General features: G+C 32.4%; 2 protein-coding genes across 2 annotated transcripts in view; both read right to left on the bottom strand.

Annotated features, from left to right (window-relative positions):
- LOC129799870 (rootletin) overlaps nucleotides 1-3,140 on the bottom strand; it is a 40,617-nt gene extending 37,477 nt beyond the window's left edge. Inside the window, exon 1 of the mRNA XM_055844136.1 lies at nucleotides 2,908-3,140. Within this exon, the coding sequence (XP_055700111.1) occupies nucleotides 2,908-2,916 (9 nt within the window). The 5' untranslated portion in view covers nucleotides 2,917-3,140. The remainder of the gene's footprint in view (nucleotides 1-2,907) is intronic.
- A 7,614-nt stretch (nucleotides 3,141-10,754) lies between these two features.
- LOC129799876 (uncharacterized) lies at nucleotides 10,755-17,332 on the bottom strand. The gene has a single exon (XM_055844155.1). It carries the CDS (start codon nucleotides 16,949-16,951, stop codon nucleotides 15,251-15,253), a length of 1,701 nt encoding a protein of 566 aa, XP_055700130.1. The 5' UTR covers nucleotides 16,952-17,332; the 3' UTR covers nucleotides 10,755-15,250.
- Between the last annotated feature and the right edge of the window lie 778 nt (nucleotides 17,333-18,110).

Below are 18,110 nucleotides of genomic sequence, written 5' to 3' on the forward strand. Positions count from 1 at the left end.
GTAGTGAATTATGGTGATAAGACACCCATCAATACGAACACTATAGGCCACAATTCAGCAATACATCAAACTTCACCAGTTAAATCAATTTTCTCTAATTGGACTCTGCGGTGAAAAGTAAGAAAATAGTTTACCAACTCGAGGCTAATAGCATGCAAACAAAAATATTTGCAAAATGTGAAAATTTGTGCTATCTTTGCTAAAACCATGCAAATGCACCATCGTAATCAGTTCATATCATCAGTAATTATTGTTTTTGCAGCATTTTAGCATGTTATTAAATAAATGCTCAATATGGACTTGGTGCTTGGAAAATTAAGGACACACACGCTTTCAGGTTTATTTTCTATTTTCCCCAAAAGCCAAAAATATATTGTTTTATATACTGCACTTGTGATATTATTTACATATTATAGTCTATATTCAATTTATATATTTTATGGGAGAGAGGAGATATATAGAGAGGGATTAGATAGAAAATATAGTAATCGACCAAATAAGAATGTCTGGAAAATGGAGTTTCCCCGTTTGGGAAATTTCATGTAGGACTTGGGAGAATTAAGCTGTCTACACATTGTACAAATTGTGTCAATAAAAACATTGAAATGCATTGTTATTATCATATTCTTGAACTGTGAGTGGCCAAATTAATTTTAATTTTCTCAAGTCAGCATTTTTTATTGACCGAGGGCAATGCCTCAATATTTTGACACATTTCACGTTTCTCTTTCCAAGTACCATGCATTTCTTTCCAATACCATGTGGTATTGAAATCAATGCCACGATTTCAATCCCAAACCTATTTATTATCGATTTATAACCCAGTGACCAAGCTAATGAAATTCCGGAAATGATTTTGAGAAAATGGGGTATTAATTCCGGAGGACTTAAGAGCATTTTCAGAAAATGTGGTATTCAATTTTAATACATTTTGGGATTGATATTGAGAAATTCATTTTCTAAAATATTAATACCACAATGTTAATATTAATATTGTTGTCGCGATATAATGAAAATCAGTTTCACAATGAGGAAGAAAACCAGTCCCATTGGTCCCATTATGTTCTACATTCAATCCCACACGGCAAAAGTCAATCCCATTATGTTAAAAAAAAACAATCATATAATGCACTAAATTTGAGTCCCACAATGTCTCAGAATTAATGCCACAACGTACCAATGTCATGACATTTTCTAAAATTGTTATAATGGTACAGAATAACTAGGATTCAATACAAAAATGTTTTTAAACAAGCCTATACTAGAGCAGTCCTTTCAATCCCATAAATACCGCAGGAAGATTCACGGATGATTCTTGCAAAATTGGCTTAAAAAATTCACTTTTTTCTTCGCATTTTCTCGAAAATTGTAACCCCAAGAGACGATAACAAATCTTTCTTAAGCAAAAAATCTGAATTTTTAACAACAAAAAATTATTTAAAAAAAAAATAAGAAAAATATTGAAGCATTGAAGTAACCCGTAAGTATTAAAAATGACCACTTGGGGTAAATAGTAACAAAAACCGAATCAATTTCTGATGTCTCACGGCGAAAAGAAACGTCATTGCCATGTCTCGCCGCTTGTTGTTTGCATTGGTCAAACGATTTGCAGTCTTCTCTGTGTGTTTTTTGTTTCTAAAATAATTTGAAAAGCGCTTTTCTCGTTTAGATAGAGAAAATGGTGTTTTACAAAGGTGTAGATGAATAAATTTTCTATGAAAATATGTCCTCTAGGTATTTTTTCAAATTTACGGAAGCCCCTAATGAAGCGAATCAAAATGTGATAATGCCCTATGCCTGGTACTATTTGCCCCAGCATTTTTGAAAACGGTCACAAAATTACCTTTTAGAAAACGGCTCGATAAACGTATTTCCTTAGAAAATAGAGGAAAATGACTTTCACAAAGTTGTAGAGCGGTAAATTTTCTATAAAACTGCGCTAATTAAAAAATTTCTAGGTTTGTTGGGTAGCTCATAAAAAATAAAATATCCGTTTTGTGACTTTTTGTCCCAGTCTCCCCTGCTTAATGCATTCGTCGGAAAATGTCAAATAAAATTTATATTGAGAATTTATTCCACAATTGTCCTTTATATCATGTTATTTATAAAGTTCTGATACAAATTTCACTATCAACCGTAGCTACGACTTAAAATTTGTGCACATTTCGGATTATTTTACGTCAAAATAACCATTTTGATAGAATTTTGACATTTCCCTCCACATTAGTTCAAATGATTTGCTTCAAAATGTAGTTCTACACCTTTTAAAGTATTAAGGGCTGATCTCAAAAGTTAAAAGAAATAACTATAAAACAACGAAATAATAGATTAGAAATCTATTTGAATACTCTAAAATTATGTCAATATTTTTTAGCGATATTCCATAATGGCTTTTACACTTTGAGATTTTTTTGTCAAAATATAGCGTTTTGCAAATCCCATTAAACAGCTTCATTTTGAAGAAAAGTTCTTCCAATATGAAGATACCTTAAAGCGTAATGGCCTTTACATACTACGAGAAATTTCTGTCAGTATTTAAGATATTGAAGAAACTTTGATAGTTTTTTTCTTCAAAATTTCCTTCAATATGCCAAATATTGACAAAAACTTCTTCTAGTGTGCAGAGGCCATGATTAATTTCAATAATGCAAAATTGACTGCAATTATTGACATAAATTGCACACAGTATCTAGACAGCTTTATGGCCTCTACACACTAGAGAAATTTATGTCCATATTGAACAGTTTTTCCTACACAAGCGAGGGAATTTGCTTCAATATTGACATAAATTTCCCTAGTGTATAGAGTCCATTAGGAAGTTCAATATACGAATTTAATCTAGATTTTTTTCCGATCCCTTTTTTCCATCTAAAATTATTGCCCAAAAGAAAATTAATTTAGACTTACACGGGACATTTTTCCTGGGAAATTTTCACTATGTAATTTTTCAAAATTTGCCGTTAGGCATTTAACACAACTCTTTTTCACACAATTTAGTTTGTTGTGGAGATAAATTTGACTGTTGGACAATTTAAGATGACGATAAGTTGAGATTAAGATATAAGATTGAGTTTTTCTTCTCCCAGGACCAACACCCTTGGACTGTCTAACTGATGCCTCCGAATTCCACACCACCTTAACAGGAACTGACTTTGTTGGTTTGCAAATCTGCAAATAGCACAGTGGGTGTTGTTTCTTTGAATTCGATTCATTTAGAACGTTTCTCCTGGCAACCGCACTAATATTTGTGGTGTCTTCTTTAGGCCCATTGCCATTACTTGAAATTCCTCCATAATCCACCCATTGCGATGACATTGGGATGGGTTTAGCGACTTTTGTATAAGGAGAATCCAAGGAAAAAAAAATCGTCGTCCCAACCGAAAAATATTGAGGGCGATGTGGATGGAGGGAAGAGAAAAGATAAATTTTGTTATTATTACCTACACAAAAAAAGGAGACTCTAAACCACGAAGACTTCCTGAAACTTTTGTCATGCAATCAGTTTTATAAGCAATTTCTTTTTCCTATAAATTAAGAAAAATGTTTATAATACTTAATGGATTTACTTGTGGCCTGAGTTAGGGATATTTTTAAATTTTTTGGTGTATTTGAAAAATGAAATCCACGCCTTGTTCGTGCTTCCAATGTCTTAAGAAAATCCTCGCAATTTGCAATATTCTCCATTTTTTAAAACTTTTATGATTTTTTTTTAAATCTCCACGAAGAAAACTTTGTTTTTCTTAAACACTCTGGGTCAGAAGTTCCACCTTAACTGAAGGTATTTCCCGAATTTTTCACACCTTTATAATTTCATTCCAATGCTCATTTATGCTGAGTAATATTCCTTTTAGAGGGATTACCTAGTTTTCTGATATTACATAAAAAAGAATACCAAATGAATTGGCAGTTATTTGCAAGAGTTGTCATGGCATTCAATCAACTCACGCCAGAAATCCGAGTAGAACTAATTATCATTACATTTTCCCCTCAATAAAAAACCTGGTATTAGTGACTAAATAATTAGTTGAGATAACTAAAAATAAGAGCACAATACAGACAGATTTTTAATGTCATCAGAACTGTTTAAGAATTATCAAATGAACTACAGTAGAGTCTCCTAAATTCGAACGCTCGGGGGGTATTTTTGACATTTCTCTCCTCTCAAATGCGAACGATTTTTTCAAAAATAACGAAATTTGCGTAAGATTAAATTGTACTTTGAATCAAATTCTCGCACTATCTCGCAAGTTTTAGTGGTAACATACTACCTTTTCATTTTATACAATAATAATGTATGTAAACATTCAGGAAGAAGCACCTAAATATGATTTTCATTCATTCAGAATACGAACTTTCTAACATAACCTCACAATTGACATTTTGAATCCAAACGGCGTTCGAATTTGAGAGATTCAGATTTGAGAGACTTTACTGTAATAAGTTTTAGGCCACGCCCCTTTTAGGAGTTTCCCTAAATACCATTCTTTTTATGTATTTTTTTTTCAATGCATCTCCATTCTTTAATCCTTCTTCTAAATTTAAATTAAATTCTAAAATTCTAATTACTATTGAGTTATATTCACTCAAAGTAGAAAAATACAAAAATAAAACTGTCAAATGCGCCACTCCGGGCACTTCGCTATGTGGATCATTATGACTACGCTAAATAGATAAAATCCACTTTAAATAATATTTTTATTTTTTTCCGTAAAATAGTCATTGCAATAACATAATATAACTATTCAACTTTGAGAAAAAGCTAAAATAATATTTTTATCCATTAAATAAGTGAGTGTAATCGACTCATTTTAATCTTGTGCCAGCTGGGTTCTTCACTAAAAATTTTCTAGTAATGATATTTTCGCTAATGACAGGTGGTTGATTAAAAACATTTATTGTTTTTTTCCTTGTGAAAAAAGATTTTTAAATCCAAAGGTTTAATTAAAAGTGAAGTGTAATAATTCTCCTACAAGATGAGTAAATAGATTTTTATGAAATAATAATATTTTATAATGAAATTAGTAAATTTGTGGCTGTTTATATTTTGCTCTAAAACGGGCGCTTCGCAAATCAATATTTTTTTTCGGGAATCGCATTGTTCAGCACTGTTTTACTGTTTCAGATGCCGAAGGGAACAAAGCAAAAGATTCCTAAGAAGAAACCTTATTCTAAGGGAAGATCTAAAGAATGCCTTGAAGTGTGTACGAGATGGTTCTAAAATAACCTATGCATCCAAAACATTTGATGTACCAAGGGCGACATTGTACAAAAAATTGTCTGGAAGATACCCGGAAGAGTGCCCCAATGGCAGACTAACGACGCTTACAAAAAAACATGAAGAAGAACGTGTGACAGCGTCAAAATCATCAGCGAGACCTTCAAAATTCCAAACAATTTTACGGATGGAAAGCCTGGAGATGCTTGATCCAAGAATTTTCTCCAGAGTTCAGCATGCCCTAGCCAAAGTCTTCATTGGAAAGGGCTGTGATTACTGCTGAAGATCTCACGGAATGGCTTCAGAATTGTCGAGAATATTCTTGAAAATTGAGTGATCCAATTAAAAGACCATTTGACCCAATTAGCGAGCAGGCGATCCACTTAGTGAAGGCTAACTTATTTCAGTATTATCATAATTTTATAAACTTTCTTTAATATTTTTGGTATTTTTTTTATATTATGTTTCTGAATGAAACAGTGAATAATTCTACGGATTTAGATGAAGTAAAAAATAATTTCATCAGTCCAAAAAGAAGCGTTTAAGTAGCACTCTACGGAAAACGATCCGGTTACCGCACCTTACTATAGTGCAAATTTCACATAGTTTTCTCTCAAACATTAACATTTTAGTTTATATGGTGTTTATAACAATCTTGTGCGATTTCTTTATCACTGCCTCTTCATTTTGAACAATTTCACGAAATAACGGAAAAAATGTTGGGGCTTTAGATTGGAAAATTCTACAAATTGGTAGGACTTCAGAAGGGGCGTGGCAAACCATTATTTTCCTTTGTTTTTTTTTTTTTTAAACTAATTTTCGAAAAAGCGGATAAATATCTGTGACTTGAGATGGGTACAATGGAAACATGCAAGAAGAGCTACAAAAAGGATCCCAAGGAACAATTTTTTCTTAATATAGTGTTGTAGAATTCCTTAAGTAAGGCACTATAGAACCAAAAATCTTTTTATTTGCTTATAAAGCTCTTGGTCCCATCATTGAGATTATTATAAGTAAAGTGGCGCACTCTTAAAGATCTTAAGAGGTCTTATAGGAATTTCTACAGAAAATTCTCACTTTAAGTTTTTTAAAAGTGCACTAAAAGATTTGTTTAATACTTGGTTCTATAAGGCAGCTATTTTTATTCCTTTGTTTGCATTTGAGATAATACAGAAAACTGCGCGTGGCTTACGAAGGGGCGTGGAAGTGTGTATTTTTTTCTTTGGACTGGTACATTGTAGCAAGGAAAGGGGCAGGACTAGAGAAAGGGCGTGGCACTAAAACATTTTTCAGTCAAAGTTAGTCAAAGTGCATAATGTTTAATAGATTCTACTAAATTTTTTCTTCTGTGTCCTTATCGAAATAGGCTCAATGTTTTGTCTATAATTCATAATTTAATATTTTTCCCTCCCACATTTTTATTTTAAATAATCTACAACAAAAATTAATATTAAATTGCTCTTCTCCTAGTAACCCTATCAGTGCAAAATTTAAGCATGGATCATCCACATGAATACCAGTGCTGAACTCTGATCTCCCACACCATAAATTCCTTCCTTGTTGCAGCTTTTCCTCCATAACGGATCACTCATCTTCCATTTTTGCCCTGAGAACAACCCAGAGAAAATCACGAAGGCAAAACTGCTTTTGCACTTTGATCGTTGGCTGAACTTTAACATTGAATGGCGAGGGAGGGAACGGATTACACAACCGACTCGCTATCAGAATCACCCAAAATTCCATGATTTTTTTTTTTGCTATGTTCCGCATTTGTTTATGCTTCTAATAATAACCCAGAGATTCTCGCAATGCAAAAAGCGTCACAAATCATATGCTAAATGACTTAGAAAAATTTTTATAAATGCAATAAAAGCCTAAAATGAACTCATCTTTTTTGCACAATGGAATGTCCTGTGTATATATAATATATTCTGATTTCATCGAGAGAAAGAAATATTTTCCCTTTGCATGCTATTTCCCTAAAAGGTGACTGAATATCTAATATATCTATATATAGTATCACACTTCATTGAATTATACTGGCTTTTGTAGAGGAGAATATTGCATGAAAACTTACACTCTTCACTGAGCTTCAAACTTTAGTGCTAATAGTAAAAATTCTAGTAGACAAGATTAGCTGAAACTTTAAAAGTTTTAAATGGCATTTTGGAGACACAGAGTGGCCTATAACACTTGATAATGACGTAATAATTACGGCGTAATTTATATTAAAATTATTTACTTTTAATTAATTGTATAAAATAATATTTAAATAACCTAAAAAATCGTTTTAAATAGCCAATTTATCACGAGAAAAATTTAATAAAAAGTTTTGAATCATTAAAACTTTTTCTGATTAACAATACCGACACACAACGCATTTGCACAAGAATTCTAATGGAAAATTCAGATATACCACAGGAAATGACCCCAAGAAACAATTTTTTCTTAATATAGTGTTGTAGAATTCCTTAAGTAAGTCACTATAGAACCAAAAATCTTATTATTTGCTCATAACGCTCTTGGTCCCATCATTGAGATTACTATAAGTAAAGTGGCGCACTGTTAAGGATCTTAAGAGCTCCTATAGGAATTTCTACAGAAAATTCTCACTTTAAGTCCTTTAAAAGTGCACTAAAAGACTTGTTTAATACTTGGTTCTATAAGGCAGCTATTTTGCTTCTTGGGATACGTATTCCATATAAAATTGCACGACATTTTAAATTAAATGAAAATTGGCAATAGGAAATTTCTGCAGAGCTGTACTTTCTGAAGCATTAAACAATCATGCTCAAAAACAAGAATGAAAATAGAAAATAAAATATAATATCAAAAAGTGGAGTTATGTTGATAACTACCTAACCTATAAACAGCATAAAATATGCTTCTTTGCCAATTACACCAGATTCTAAATTAAATATGGTATGCATATCCATGATGAAGCATACATTTTTGAGGTTATCTATCAACATAACCCCAATTTGCAATAAAACCTTTAACTGTCAAATTCGTGTATTCCGTAGAAAATTCCCACTTGTATTCCATATAAAATTCCACGATATTTTCATTGAAATGAAAATTGATAGTTGGGAATAATTTGTGGTGCTGTATTCTCTGAGCCATAAGTATTTATACACACAAAAAAGAATTATCAAAAATAGATATATAAAAGAATATATTGAAAAATAAGGTTATGTTGATAAATAACCCCTAAAGAGTATAAAAATGTGCTTTTTTCTTCGCAAAGTCAATTTGATCTAGATTTAATATGTTAGGCACATCTATGAAGCATAAATTTTTGAGGTTATTTATGAACTTAACCCACTTAACCTCACTTTGTAACATAACCATTAATTTACAAACTTTCTTTAGACCTGATTCATCAAACACATTGCAGAGATTTCTAATCAAATAAAAAAAAGAAAATATATTTCTTTCTTTCATAAATTACACGTAAATAAATCATTATAAATTCTGCTGTGATGAATTTAATTAGATATAAAGTAAGTGCTGCACACTGTGCTATTAACTTTCTTGTTTTCCTGACTTCTACAAATAATACAGAAGAAGTAAAAGTTCTATTACTTCAGCCACGAAAACTGAATAAAACTTTTGAGTAGAAAATCCCACAAAAATTGGCGAGACTTTGTTGTGAAAAGATTTTTTTTTTCATAAAAAAACAAAAACGAAAACCCGAGTTATTTGAGATTCAGACAGAATTATCTCTTACATATTCGACGACATTCTTAATAATCTCGACTATTACAATTATACAATCCTCGGAAAATTTAATGTCGTCAGATTGAATTCAAACTTTGTTGAAGTACTTCTTGTGACTCCCAGATTAAGGTTAGATTAAGATACTTTAGAAAATAAAGAAAGTATAATAAAAAAGTAAGGGAAGAGCACCTATGATCGTAATGTTAAGAGACATGCTCGATATTCAGTTGAAAATATAAGCCTTAAAATATTATTTGGTATTTTTGTGTACACAGAAAAACATATTTTGTAAAAATATTCGTTAAATGTTTGTGAATTCCTATGGGGAATTGCGAAATGCTCGTAAATCGTATAACTCACAAACAAGTTTGTAAAAGTTTGTACGTTTTTCACAAATATTGTTCATAGCATGATAACTTGACAACAAACATTTGTTCGTAAAATGTTCGTCATGCAAACAAAAACTTACAAACAAATGGCAAATTTTTACGAACACTTACGAACAAATGTTTGTAAAAGTACAAAAAATCCTCGTTAAGTGATCATGTTACGAGCAATCATTGTGAAAAAAAGTACAAACTTTTACGAACTTGTTTGTGGGTTATATATTTTATGAGCATTTCGTAATTCCCCATAGGAATTCCCAAATATTTACGAACATTTTTACAAAATATCTTTTTCTGTGTATGCTAATTAGTATATTAGTGATCCATTTAACTATATCTGTGCATCTGAATTTTAAATTTTTACAATAAATTGAAGAAAAATAGATGTAATTGGAACTATATACTCTGTACCTCGGATCGTCATGAATTTAATCAGGTATCTCACGGAAAATTGGTTTTATAAATTAAATCTGAGCTAATGCAGTGCATTCTTAAATGGTACCAAGTAGCTAATAATTTTAAAAAACGTATTTGAATTGGTACAACAACATAGTAATGAACTGACGATCCGAGGAACACTGCCGATCGCTGGTGCTCTTCCCTTATGTTAGTTAATATTGCAAAATTGCTTTTATCAAACGGAAAACTTTGTTGAAATAATTATTTATTTAAATTCGCAAAGTTTCGAAATTTGTGTCATTCAAAGTTTAGGTAGATTTCTTTAAGGTTATGTTCACCTTAACCTCAAATCAAGCCCGTTATATCTCCTAACCTCAATTTTAAATTAAATTTGCAGACATCCTGGCCTAATATTAAGAATCCCGCGTACAGTTAGCTGACCTAGACTTATCAGTGGCTTTCAAATTTTGATGCAAGCCAGACAAATAAAACAAGCAAAAATTTATTGGCCAGGATTAAAAAAAAATGCCAAGAGTGCAGGTCTCACAGTGATTAAAGCGCCTTATCAGCAAATATTGAGGCATGAAGGTTAATTTTCTGGGGTTATTTACAATTTTATTAATATAATTTTATTATTAACGAGAATTTGCAATCATAATTCACATATACAGAAATGTTTATTTATAAAAAAAAAGCACATTGCAATGAATCTCTTCTTGTCTATTTAATATGTACAACGTGCCTTTCTTCTCGTCGACACATAAAAAATATCAATATCTCATGGACAAAGTTCATTGATGCAAAAATGTTATATTGAGAAAAAATAAAATTGAGAACATTCGTGATATTTTTTTTCTGATCAAAAGTACAAAAAAAGAAAATCATTGCTCTAAAGATAGGCTCACATGTCGCAAATTACCAATATAATAAATATATATACCACAACAAAATTCAAGTTCTAGAAGTGCCTCAAATCCCCATAACCTACTCCTCCAGCTCCACCAAAACTTCCTACCCCAAAAAAACCACATCCGAATAGTCAATCAATATATATTTTATAAGGATGGTGATAGTGAGGAATGTGAGGAAATTTTTGCTTGACTTTATCGCTATATATTAGGTAAGTAAGTGCACGCAAACTATCGCTTGATATAAATCAAAAGCAAAACCTCCTTTTTCGCCGTTTATTATTTCAGTTTGTTTTCCCATGTACATATTTTATGGATTATCATGGCTTCGAGGAAGTATACAGATAGAAACATTTACGAGAGGATATTTTCTTTTAAGCCAAAAAAATAAATGAACAACTTACATCGATAGTGTCTTATTATTAATCATATTCCGCATAAAATATACGAAAAAATCTTCTTCATTATCTTCACAAAATATTACACTATGCAACGATGAATTTCAATTTGGGATTTCATGATGGTTTTTTATTGTTGATTTGGTTCAATCAGATACAAAATAAACTAAATTAGAAGAAAATGGTGGGGGAGGGGTCAGCGAATACGAGAAGTCGGTATCTGTTACCGTTTAGCCTCTGAACCTCTGACAAATTAGACAAGTTTTGAACTATGACAAGATTCTGTTAGCAGTTTCTGAAATAAACGAAAAATATGTTTTTCAAGGAAATAGAGAGAGGTTAACTGAAAACCATAAGTCGATATCTCTTACCGTTTGGTCTTTGAACAGACGTACAATACTCGAGAAAAATACGCAAATGGAGAATGCACGGAAAAAAATAAATTAAAAATGTTCGTAAATGTTTGTGATCTCCCATTTGGGACTTTCAAAGCGCTTGTAAATCGCTTGTAAATTTGTACTTTTTTAAAAAGCTTTGTTCGTGACATAATCAATTAACAAGGAGTTTTTGTTCTTTTACAGAAAAAAAATGTAGAATTATTCGTAACTGTCCGTGAATTTCTACTGGAGACTTACGAAATACTGATAAAACGTGTAACCAACAAACAAGTTCGTAAAAGTCTGTAATTTTTCGCAAACATTTGTTCGTAAATGTTCGTAAAATTTTGTCATTTGTTTGTAAATTTTTGCCAGACAAACAAAGATAAAATTTACGAACATTTTTTGTGTGTTTACGAACATTTACGAACAAATGTTTGTAAAAGTATAAAAAATACTCGTCAAATGATCACGCTAAGAACAATGTTTGTGAAAAAGTACAAACTTTTAGGATTTTTTCAGAAGGTTATAGGTTTACGAACATTTTGTAAGTTCACAGTAGGAAGTCACAAACATTTACAAACATTTTCACGATATTTTTTTTCTGTGCATTCCCCATTTTTTGTGTATTTTTTCGAGTGTTTGTCCGTTTTTTTTTTTCGAAGGCCAAACGGTAAGAGACATTGACATGGGGTTTTCAGTGAACCCTTACCTATCTGCAGCAAAACCATTTTTTATTTATTTCGTAAACTTACAACACACTCTTTTTATTTACGAGTATTTTGTAAGTTCCCAGTAGAATTTCACAAACATTTACGAACAATTTTACCAAATGTGTTTTTCTGTGTGGAAAAATGAATTTTGGATTACAAAATTTCTTTATTTAAATGCGACCTCAGCGCCTATGGTGTTTATTTTTAAAACTTCTCAAGTTCTAGAGAATTCACATTTAAAGACCTTCAACTTCTCTTTTATGAAGAATAAAATCGGTTTAGTAGAATCAGAGCTATAATTACAAAAGTACTGAAAAAACGACAAAACAGTTTTGCCAAAATTGCGGGCGCTAAAGATCAAAAAACCAAATTGCAGAGCTCGTTCTCTAACCCGTATCGGCTTAATCTGGACGAGTTCTCGACGGTTGTATTTAAAATAATTTTGAGGTTATGTATGCATGTGTGTTCAGCAATGAAAATGAATTATCCTGTAATTTTTCGTTTAATAAATGAAGTGTAATAGCATAGAATTCTCTAATTATGTCTTTTTAATCTTATTTAAAACTTTCATTCTAATAATTCTTTTCGAGACGTTGAACAAATTAAAAAATCCATTCGAATAACGAAGCGGATATCTGTCATTTTCAGCGTCTGTCAGTGGGCACTGTTATAAGATTTGTTTCGAAGATGATTGATCCAAACCAAAAAAACAGAGATAGAATGACACCCCTAAACCACAAAAAGAATTCAAAATCGTTGCATAATGTTATTAAATAGCTTAAATTTAATTTATAGCACCATTTTAAGTAATAGTAAATTTTGTAATATATAGCATTCTAAAATAAATAAGTTTGTTAATTGTATTTCTTCTTTAAATAAGTGCTTGCATGATATTTGTTTTTAAAATATATTTATATCTACTACAGGTATTTTTATCAAAATATTCACATATCTCATATTATTTTAGTTCATTCATAAATCTCCAATCCCTTTCACAATATTTTTTTACAGTGTGATAAAAAAGTTTAGAGTATTATGCATAAGGAATGTAAAAATTTATTCCATAAAATATTTTAGTTCCATCGCTTATTCTGATTGGCTGGAGCTTGTAAGAGCTTTTAAGAGCTTTTAAGCTCCAGCCAATCAGAAAACGTAGTGCATAACTCAAAGATTTTGTGGAATTAAATAATTAAATCCATATGAATAATTATTAAATTAGAATTTACTCCCATGTGGAATAAATTAAAGATTTTCCTAATAAAGTCAGTCTATTGGAATTCGTTCAATTTCTTATCGTTATTCATGATATAGAAACTTTTATGTCACACTGTAAGTAGATTTCAAATATCAGTAGAAACAAAAGTGTAATAATAAAATTGCACATACAAATAAATAACATAACGATTATATTTTTTCTATACAGAGTTCAAGCAATAATAATTTTTTGTTGTCTGCGCCAATACTTCATTCAAAAAGTGAATTTCATTCAAACACATATTATAATATCATAAAAGTCACAAAAATAATTCTAAAGAGACTGAATCAAAACAATATTCAATAAAAATATCATTAGAGGTATAAACTTTGAACTGTTTTTACATCTTTCCAACTTTATCATTAAAAAATTAATGAATAAAATTAACACACAATCAAGAGAGTATATTGAAGGCAAAAACCAAGTCATCTTTTATCTCTTGCTATACAGAAGTTCAATAAGAGTATTGTTGAAAGTTATCAATCTCGTGTGGAAAGGAAATTACACCAATTCCACCACGAAAAAAAAACATAATATTTACACACTAATATTGTCCATGATTAATTGTACTTCTGAGTTACATAATTCTATTATAGCTTTTACTTACTAAATAACCTAAAAATCAATTGATATTTCTTAAGGGAAGTGTCATATTTTGCAACATGTTGGAATTTTTTTTGCATTGCCTTAGATTAATATTTATAAAAAATAAGTCCCAAGTCCACTGAGTTGCTTTAATATTATAGAGTTTCATCATCAATATTTAAAGTTCTCCAAGGAGGAATTATTTAGAATTAATTGACAAATATTTACAATTTTTTTTTTAAATCCCTTTTGTGTAATGAGCAAAATTACACAGGATACAATTTTTGTGTAAAGAGCAAGGATACACAAGATACATTTTTATGTAATAAGTAAAGTCACACAAAAATGTTTTTTGTATAAAGAGCAAGGTATAATTTTGTATAATAAGCAAAATTACAGAAGACACCTTTTTGTGTAATGAGCAAAGTTACACAAGGATCATTTTTTTGTATAATGAGAAAGGTAACACAGAACACATTTTTTGCATAAAGAACAAGGATACACAAAGATATATATTTTTTTGTGCAAAGAGCAAGGATACACAAGATACATTTTTGTGTAATGAGAAAGGTCACACAAGAAACATGTTTTGTGCCAAGAGCAAAATTACACAAGAAACATTTTCTGTGTAATGAGCAAAGTTACCCAAGAATTTTTTTTTTGTATAATGAGAAAGGTAACACAAAGATTCAGTTTTTGTGTAATGAGTAAGGATACACATAGATAAAATTTTGAATATAAAATTTATGAAACACACAAATTACACCTTTGGACTCTCACCAGCGACAATTAATGTCAATCATATTAAAATTTTAAAGTTGCAAGTGTGATAACACAGTTAGTCTGCTTAACAGACATTTTTCGAACACTGAGAAAAAAAAAGTGTGCGATTAACTTTTTTTTACTCGTAACTTTAACATTTTAAGGTGTAAAAATATATCAACATTTTTTAATGTTAATTTTACACCTTTTTAAGGGTAAAATTAACATGAAAAAGGGTAACTTTTACCCCCAATACACCTAAAAAGGGCAATATTTACACCGATTTCGGATCAATAATGCAGGGTAAAATTAACATTTCCGGAATGTTATTTTAACTTTTTCGGATTTCTCTCAGTGAATCAATTATAAAACATAAATCCTCCTTGCAAATTTTTTCACATCACTTCATCAACAGTGCTTAGATTGAGATTAGTGTACAAGAGGGAAGGGAATGCTTAAGAGAATCACAATACACTCAAAAAAAAATTAATCTCTCACGAGGGATTTCAGTAAGAAAAAAAAATGAAGATGGTTAATGAACTGGTGCCGTCATTGTAGTTGCTGTGTGGCGCGAAGCTTGCCTCTTCTGCAGGAATTGCTTGACGGAATTGAAGGGCAGCTGGAAGTGATAGTAGGCGCAGTAAGGAAGTGGATCCCAGAAGACAAATAGAGCTTCCCTTTTATCGAGAACCGTTCCAATCAGCTTCCCAACAGCATCCACCGAAGGATGACGAAGAGTATTGAGGACAGCTTCATGCATCCAGTACCTTCCACCCTCCTGGACAAGAGGACCAGAATTCTGCCGGGAAAAATGTGGGCAGGGCTTCCACAGAACCCGAGGATGAACACCAGTGTAGCAGATATAGGGCAGAGATACTCCAACTCTTGTTCCCATGGGCAAAAGATTTCCACTGAGATCACACTTGACCAGTCTGAAGCTCACGTGAGCATTGATTGGACGCTGGAAGCGGATCTTATTGAAGAAATCCTTCAGCCATTTTTCCACCTCTTCATTGCACTCAGGCACGAGACTTTTCGTATCAGAATTCACCAGGCACGTCACATTGGCCACAACTCTGGACTCTTTGATTGTAGTGCAGGTGATATAGTGAGATCCTGGAAGATCTCTAATAACCATCCATGGGCGTTGTTCGCTGATCTCATAAGTCAGTCTCAAATCACGTCTGTTGCTGGGCAAAATGAATTTATTGCGTTCGAGAATTCCCATTGGTCCAGCTGATATTATAATATTCCTGAATCCTGACAACCATCCAATGTCATACAGCCTGAAGAGATCCTCTTTGCTCTGGACAATCCTATGTGGCGGCAAGGCAATTCCATTTGATCGACACTTCACCATCAATTCCATTATATCATCCAACACTGAAACTTCCTGAGCACCTGGGATGAAGGACAGACATCCCAGGAGCTCAAGATGAGGCTTAGCCAGAGCATCATAGTGTGCAGCACTCGTGGCAGAAGTTGGAATGTAGAAAGATGGCTTCTCCTTCTCCACAATCTCACACAGAGCTGCCACGTATTCATGGGCTGAATCTGGAGCTGGACACGGCACTGTGTAAAATTTACTGACTGCCGTTGAGAATCTGGCCAGCCCAAAGAGTCCCTCAAACTCAAATACCACAACTCTCGAGCCAGCAGTGTAGAAATTCCTGGCCAGATGCAGTGTCTGAATGGTACTGCCTCCACTAATCAGCACCGTCCTCTTCCGGCGATTTCTCTCTGCCGATGGCGTATGCAGACGAATCAAAATCCACTTAAACAGAGCCAATGGAAACCCAACAAACTTCCAAAAAATCCACAATCCTGCTGATATCCAGAAAGTCGGTGCTGCTATGCGAAAAGGATTCCACACAAAACCCGACACCTTCCTAAAGACCAACTGGAAGAGTTTCAGCAGAAAAATTGGCCACCACAGCAAAAGCCTGAAGAACAATCCATGGGAATCTGTTCGATAATTTCCCTGCTGAATCATTATAGGCTCATCAACTGCCCGATCTTCAGGAATCAAAGTAAAAGTACTCGAGTAGCTACGCCTCAACGTAGACGGTGGAGACGTGGACAAGGGTGATGTGGAAATTGGTGATGAGGGCAGTGAAACCGGTGAATTGTGACGAGAATTGAATGGGGTATATTTAGGACTGGAAGATCCAGCACGTCCCTCATTCCTTGCCATCCAAGATCCAAATAAATTCTCAACGTTCGTATTCGGCATGATGAATTCCCCAGTAAAATCTTCACTTTCCAATTTATTTATTCCTTTTCTTAAACTTTCGGAATTAATTGTAAAACACTCAACAAAATCACAAAATCATTGTTAATTCACTTTGGCACAATAAACTTTATTCAACACACTTATTTTTAAATTAATTTTACAAAAAACAAAAAAATGTCCAGGCACTTTTGGCGAGACAATTTGTAAAGTGTCCGATTCGAATGCAGGAGACAAACTGAAGTGACTCCTCGAGACGACATCTCATTTTAACGTACAAGTAAATAATAATCATATAAAATTGGGGAGAGAGAGAAAATAATCCTAATATTTACAATTAAAAACGTTATCGATTTGTGGGTCTATGGACTGCGTGCGGGATGTAATCTCAGATTCACCAGTCAGACACAGTTCACAGCTCACTCGCAAAATCACACAGAGCTAAACACAAACTCTGCTCCCCATGGATCAGAGTCGGATCTCCCAGTCTCAACCATCTCAACACTGTGACAACAGATTCCAGAAAAATAATTTATAAGGAGTTTTTGCTTAAAGTTTTTTGCGAAGTCAAGACTTTCGTAGTTTTTCTGATAAAAATTAATAACCAGCTCACTAACGGTTAAAACCCATTTAAACTCTTTAGGAATTGCAAGGCCTTTCCAACGAGTCCAAGCTTGTCGCAATCGGTTGAGAAATACGCTCTCAAAAACTGTTTAACCAATTAAATTCGAAATCTAAAGCAGGAGCCCATCAAGCCTAATAAAAAGTGAAGATATGTTTCACTTTTCCTCGTAAAAATTTTGCAGATATTGCACCGCGACTTAAACAAATTTCCTCGTATTATTTCGGCGAGCATTATGAAATATGTACTTTTAGATTTAATGCACAATTTCGAAATATATCAGACTGATAAGTCAATTGTCTTTAAGAAAAAACTTGTCAATAGTCTTCAGTGCCTCTATGCAAGAACGTATGGAAAAATGAAATGTCGAGAGGCCCCTGTCTAAAGTGAGCTTGAAAAATCATTTGAATGAATTATTCAACGTAATTAAAATCATTTACATCACCGTCAGATCATATTGAAATTAGGGTAAAATGGGGAAATTATGCCTTCGGCACACCTTTAAGCTCGGTATAATTTCATAAAATCAAAATTCGCATC

The sequence above is a fragment of the Phlebotomus papatasi genome, chromosome 1, assembly GCF_024763615.1.
Source record: "Phlebotomus papatasi isolate M1 chromosome 1, Ppap_2.1, whole genome shotgun sequence".
NCBI lineage: Eukaryota > Metazoa > Arthropoda > Insecta > Diptera > Psychodidae > Phlebotomus > Phlebotomus papatasi.